Source organism: Oncorhynchus keta, chromosome 35 (genome assembly GCF_023373465.1).
Source record: "Oncorhynchus keta strain PuntledgeMale-10-30-2019 chromosome 35, Oket_V2, whole genome shotgun sequence".
In the NCBI taxonomy this organism is placed as follows: Eukaryota; Metazoa; Chordata; class Actinopteri; order Salmoniformes; family Salmonidae; genus Oncorhynchus; species Oncorhynchus keta.
Window position 1 is genome coordinate 76180518 of NC_068455.1, and position 7500 is coordinate 76188017.

Genomic DNA, 7500 nt, shown 5'->3' on the forward strand with positions numbered 1-7500 from the left:
GCCGGTGCTAATACACACTCTTAACACTACAATACCATACACACTCTTAACACTACAATACCATACACACTCTTAACACTACAATACCATACACACTCTTAACACTACAATACCATACACACTCTTAACACTACAATACCACACACACTCTTAACACTACAATACCATACACACTCTTAACACTACAATACCACACACACTCTTAACACTACAATACCATACACACTCTTAACACTACAATACCATACACACTCTTAACACTACAATACCACACACACTCTTAACACTACAATACCATACACACTCTTAACACTACAATACCACACACACTCTTAACACTACAATACCACACACACTCTTAACACTACAATACCATACACACTCTTAACACTACAATACCATACACACTCTTAACACTACAATACCATACACACTCTTAACACTACAATACCATACACACTCTTAACACTACAATACCATACACACTCTTAACACCACAATACCATACACACTCTTAACACTACAATACCATACACACTCTTAACACTACAATACCATACACACTCTTAACACTACAATACCATACACACTCTTAACACTACAATACCATACACACTCTTAACACTACAATACCATACACACTCTTAACACTACAATACCATACACACTCTTAACACTACAATACCATACACACTCTTAACACTACAATACCATACACACTCTTAACACTACAATACCATACACACTCTTAACACCACAATACCATACACACTCTTAACACTACAATACCACACACACTCTTAACACTACAATACCACACACACTCTTAACACTACAATACCATACACACTCTTAACACCACAATACCACACACACTCCCTATCTCAAACTAAACATATTTCTCCCTCTCTTTCTTTTTCTCTTTCTCTTTCTTTCTCACACACGTACAGACACACACACACACACACACACACACACACACACACACACACACACACACACACACACACACACACACACACACACACACACACACACACACTGAGACCCACTGGTACTGGTTCGAGCTGGTTTCGATGTGGAACCGCCCTCCCAGTTCTGCGACAGGGACTTTTACTGTCCCAAAAGATGAAGAGGAATGATGATGATGAAGTTAAAATAATATTGTTCCTTCTTGTATTCTTCTCAACTGCTGATGTTTTTATATGTCTGAATATTACCATGTTATAACCATATTATGACCATGTTATAACCATATTATGACCATGTTATGACCATATTATGACCATGTTATGACCATATTATGACCATGTTATGACCATATTATATTATGACCATGTTATGACCATATTATGATCATGTTATGACCATATTATGACCATGTTATGACCATGTTATAACCATATTATGACCATATTATGACCATGTTATGACCATGTTATAACCATATTATGACCATATTATGACCATGTTATGACCATGTTATAACCATATTATGACCATATTATGACCATATTATGACCATGTTATAACCATGTTATGACCATGTTATGACCATGTTATGACCATATTATGACCATATTATGACCATGTTATGACCATATTATATTATAACCATATTATGACCATGTTATGACCATATTATGACCATGTTATGATCATATTATATTATAACCATATTATGACCATGTTATGACCATATTATAACCATATTCTGACCATATTATGACCATATAATGACCATAATAATGACCATAATATGACCATATTATGACCATACTATATTATAACCATATTATGAGCATATTATGACCATATTATATTATAACCATATTATGACCATATTATGACTATGTTATGACCATATAATGACCATATTATGACCATGTTATATAATAACCATATTATAACCATATTATGACCATGTTATGACCATATAATGACCATATTATGACCATATTATGAGATATTATGACCATGTTATGACCATATTATATTATAACCATATTATGACCATATAATGACCATATTATGACCATATAATGACCATATTATGACCATATTATGAGATATTATGACCATGTTATGACCATATTATGACCATACTATATTATAACCATATTATGACCATGTTATGACCATATTATGACCATATTATGACATATTATGACCATGTTATGACCACATTATATTATAACCATATTATGACATATTATGACCATACTATATTATAACCATATTATGACCATGTTATGACCATATTATGACATATTATGACCATGTTATGACCATGTTATATAATAACCATATTATAACCATATTATGACCATATTATGAAATATTATGACCATGTTATGACCATATTATGACCATATTATGACATATTATGACCATATTATAACCATATTATGACCATATTATAACCATGTTATATTATAACCATATTATGACCATGTTATATTATAACCATATTATGACCATATTATGACCATGTTATGACTATATTATATTATGACCATATTATGACCATGTTATGACTATATTATATTATGACCATATTATGACCATGTTATGACCATATTATGACCATATTATGACCATATTATGACCATATTATGACCATATTATTATAGTGTTGGTTTGAAACTCCTTTAGTGTAGCACTCCTAAAGCAGAACTAAGGCACAGCCCAAATCACAACTTATTCACTACGTAGTGCACTACTTTTGACCAGGGCCCGTAGATAGGGTTAGCCCATAGGGAATAGGGTGCCATTTGGGATTCAGACAGTGTTTGATTTGGGATGACCCTTATGCTGCTGGGATGCTGCGACCCCTGACCCCTGCTAGATTAAAACTGTTCTGTCATTATTATTGTCTGTTTATAATTGACTGATTAATTGATTTCTTAATTGGTTGATTAATTGATTTCTTAATTGGTTGTTTGATTGATTGAGAGTCAGAATACGACATGTTCTTTTAGCAATATTCTCATTTGTTTGGGATAATGTGTGTAGGGGGGTACGATACGGAGGGGGTGTTTCTGTGACCCCTCCTTAGGGCTGTGTGTCCCAAATGACACCCTATTCCCTCTGTAGTGCACTACTTATGATCAGGACCTATAGGGGTCTGGTCAAAAGTAGTGCACTATATAGGGAATAGAGGGACATTTGGGACGTATAACCTCATGTCTACCACCTTGAATTTTGTCCTTAATATCACACTGTCTTACTGTATATCTGTGTATTATGATTCACTCATTTGATGAAATGACTATTTGTTTTTATATCGTTGTTATGTTTTTGTTTGTTGATTTGGTCGATATCTGATATTTATGATATTTTTTATTTGATCTTTGGAATTGTGACCTTATTGCAGGAAGTTGGCAAAGATTAGAAGTTAGTGTGTGTGTGTGCGTGTGTGTGCGTGTGTGTGTGAGTTTGGTTCCAGTGTAACAGTGACAGGAGATGTGTGTAGGAACAGGGTTGGAATCAGAATGTAACACGTCTGATTGATTGTGAATCTGGAGGTTCTGCTGGCATCTTGTTACCGAGACAACCAAACCAGCAGCCTTCAACACTCTTCTAACGGTTTTTCATTGAAACAAAACTAGAATATCCTAGAAAATAAACAAACTTCACTATCGTTAAAACTCACTTCCTGATTTTTGCTAGTTACCCACAATTCCCCCATTTATCAGTCAGTTTTCTGGGAGATGAATCTTCCCTCCCACTATTCTGTTCTAGAACCAGAATAATTATATTCTGGAGTCGGAACCCAGTTTATCAGAGGAGAAGACTCTTCATCCCTCCCTCCCTCCCTCCCTCCCTCCCCCTCCCTCCCTCCCTCCCTCCCTCCCTCCCTCCCTCCCTCCCTCCCTCCCTTCAGTCAGTAGAATTATAGAACGGCAATAATAATGGGGTTGAATATGTATGTGTACGTAGCATCACTAAACTAGAATTGCACTGTCCTCCTGGTTTGGTCTGTAGGCTAAATGTTGCTCAGAAACATAGAAACGGTTGATGATGACCAACAGCCGGAGAGATGAATGTACAGTCGAGTCAAACTGGGCTTGTAGTGAGGAGATGATGTGCTAAATGAACTTCACTTTGAGAAAACAAACGGAGGAGTGTGTGTCCTTTTTTAATGCGCTATTGGTTTTTAAAGGTAATATACATTACAATACTGGATGTGAGTACAACACATACCCTGTCTCTCTTTCTCTCTCCTCATGGTCTCTCTCTCATGATCTCTCTCCCTCTCTCTCCTCATGAACTCTCTTCCTCTCTCTCTCATGATCTCTCTCTCTCATGATCTCTCTCTCTCATCATGATCTCTCTCTCCTCACGGTCTTTCTCTCCCTCTCTCTCCTCACGGTCTCTCTCTCCCTCTCTCTCCTCACAATCTTTCTCCCCCTCATCATGATCTCTCTCCCTCTCCTCATGATCTCTCTCTCCTCACGGTCTCTCTCTCCCTCTCTCTCCTCACGGTCTTTCTCTCCCTCTCTCTCCTCATGATCGCTCTCCCTCTGTGTGTGTGTGTAAGAGATTAGCTATAGTAAAAATGTTCTTACCAGATGTTAGCACCACTGAACACACACACACACACACACACACACACACACACACACACACACACACACACACACACACACACACACACACACACACACACACACACACACACACACACACACACACACACACACACACACTGGGGTTAAGATAATAAGGACAAGCATCGTAGTCCGTTTTCCAGGGAGTCTCCAAGTTTAATGGCAATTCATTATAATTGCTATGATGTCAGACTGTCCATCCAATTGAATCGGACTAAAAACAACAACAAGAAATTGGTTCAGTTCAGACAGACATTCGGACTGGCCAGCGAAGAAGACCAACCAATAGAACTAAGTCAAACAGGTTTGTATAGGCTACTTTCGTTGTGGGTGGTTATCTTTGTGTTGACAATATTTGGGAAATGTTTAATAGTTTTTAATAGTTTAATAGTTTTTAATAGGTTTTCTCCCTGGCTTTTTCTTTTGTAATCAACGGACACGGCGCATCACAATGCTGTAGTTTCTTGGCAACGCGAGCGTCCAGTCCGGCCCGTCAACAACAGGACCGTTTTAAGGTGAATATTTGCACGTGAACAAAACAGACATTTGATGCTTTTGATATGATCACGATATCATCCAGTAGAAATGGAGAAATATATGTATCCTTATTCTAAGGGATGCATCTCTATATGCAAGTTATATCGCAGTTGTAAATGAGATCTTGTTTTCAATTGGCCTTCCTGGTTAGATCAAGGTGAATATATATATATATATAGGCTGTTTCACAACCTGCCGTGGTGGGGAGACCCATAGAGCGGCGCACAGTTGGCCCAGCGTCGTCCGGGTTGGCCGTCATCGTCAATTAGAATTTGTTCTTAACTGACTTGCCTGGTTAAATAAAAAATAAATCTATATAATATAAAATCTGTTTGTGAAAAAAAGCATGAATATAGTTCCATTAGTTCTAGAAAGGAATTGTTGTTATTAGTTGACCGTTATCATACAGCAGTCCAAGGTGATAAACCGTTATTACAGCACCAACCGTACCGCGGTTATGGAGCAGGACCTTTCTGGGTCCGCTAACCATGCAGTAATCACAGCGGAGGCCAAGGGGGGAGTAATACATTACTGTGTACAGGAGACTGTCTGTCATATGTTGCATGATTGAACCGAGAGCAATTTATGTTTAAGTTTCCCATAATGATTTTAAAACTGTGTTTGTCCCTATTGAGTAGAACAGATGTGAATGTGATGCATGAGTTTAAAGTTTACCTCAGACCATCCTCCTCCCTCCCTCCCTCCCTCCCTCCCTCCCTCCCTCCCTCCCTCCCTCCCTCCCTCTCTACCTCCCTCCCTCCCTCTCTACCTCCCTCCCTCCCTCCCTCTCTACCTCCCTCCCTCCCTCCCTCTCTCCTCCCTCCCTCCCTCCCTCTCCCTCCCTCCCTCTCTACCTCTCTCCCTCCCTCCCTCTCTACCTCCCTCCCCTCTCTACCTCCCTCCCTCTCTACCTCCCTCCCTCCCTCCCTCCCTCCCTCCCTCCCTCCCTCCCTCCCTCCCTCCCTCCCTCCCTCCCTCCCTCCCTCCCCCTCTCCCTCCCTCTCTCCCTCCCTCCCTCCCTCCCTCCCTCCCTCCCCTCCCTCCCTCCCTCCCTCCCCTCTCTCTACCTCTCTACCTCCCTCCCTCCCTCTCTCCCCTCCCTCTCTCCCTCTCTCCCTCCCTCCCTCTCTCCCTACCTCCCTCCCTCCCTCCCTCCCAGGATGTTGCCGTGCCGCTCTCTCCCTCTGTCTATTCTCTTGCTCCTCCTGGTTGTTGCCGAGGCGGGCCTGTGCGTTGCTGTCACGACCCAGCTGCACGGTGGTTTCCGTGGCTGCGCGGTGCGGGATTTTTCCTTCGTGGCCCAGAAGCCGGGATGCAGGAACCTTCGCATCGAGACGGAGGCCTGCTGGGGCCGCTGCCATACTTGGGAGGTAGGTAAACCACGACAGGACACACACACACATGCTTGTCCAACAATGTCTTGGTCCTCTCATGTCTTGTCTCACACCTGGACACATGTCATGGGAGGTAACCATAACAACACGTCAGATTTACAAATCAATCTTTTGAAACTACAACAGTGCAGTATTGCTGGCAAGGCTAATAAGAGTTGTGTTGTTCCTGTCGCGAACAGAAGCCGCTCCCAGAGCCCCCCTACGTCCAGCGGCATCACCGTGTGTGTTCCTACGGTCGTACTCGCTACCTGACGGTCCGTCTGCCAGGCTGCCAGCCCCACGTCTCTCCGCTCTACCCCTACCCCCTCGCTCTGCAGTGTCACTGCACCGTCTGTTCCACACAGGAGACGGAGTGTGAGACGTTCTGATAACAACTTCTGTGTGTGTGTGTGTGTGTGTGTGTGTGTGTGTGTGTGTGTGTGTGTGTGTGTGAGTGAAAAGATTTAAGGTTGATTTAAGCAATGAGGCCCGAGGGGTTGTGGTATATGGACAATATACCACGGCTAAGGGCTGTTCTTAAGTACGACGCAACGCGGAGTGCCTGGACACAGCCCTTAACCGTGGTATATTGGCCATATACCACAAACGCCCTGAGGTGCCTTATTGCTGTTATAAACTGGTTACCAACACAATTAGAACAGTAAAAATACATGTTTTGTCATACCCGTGTTATATGGTTTGATATACCACGGCTGTCAGTCAATCAGCATTAAAGGCTCGAATCACCCAGTTTTATAAAATGCTTTATACCACTGTAATATGACACAGCAACCTTGTTAGAAAATGTAATAATGTAATATAATAATAATAATAATAATAATAATAATAATACAATTTGTTGAGTGATTATTTTTCCTTTTTTATTTGGTCAACCCTTCCAACATTCTTTCAGGTCACTTATTTACAAAATGTAAGTGGGTCATTCTCATATAAATACATTTTATTTGTTAATGTAC

The 7500-nt window shown here is 40.9% G+C and overlaps 2 protein-coding genes across 2 annotated transcripts in view; one reads left to right on the forward strand and one right to left on the reverse strand.

Moving 5' to 3' along the window:
- Positions 1–5059: 5059 nt before the first annotated feature.
- LOC118381915 (glycoprotein hormone beta-5-like) lies at positions 5060–6960 on the forward strand. The gene is made up of 3 exons (XM_035768794.2): positions 5060–5128; positions 6310–6520; positions 6724–6960. Exons 2-3 carry the CDS (start codon positions 6311–6313, stop codon positions 6910–6912), a joined length of 399 nt encoding a protein of 132 aa, XP_035624687.1. The 5' UTR covers positions 5060–5128; position 6310; the 3' UTR covers positions 6913–6960.
- Positions 6961–7090: 130 nt separating this feature from the next.
- The window catches only part of gpha2 (glycoprotein hormone subunit alpha 2), an 11912-nt gene continuing 11502 nt past the window's right edge, over positions 7091–7500 (reverse strand). The window contains exon 4 of the mRNA XM_052497772.1: positions 7091–7500. This exon is cut by the window's right edge and continues 1065 nt beyond it. The gene's annotated coding sequence lies outside the window, so the exon portion shown is untranslated.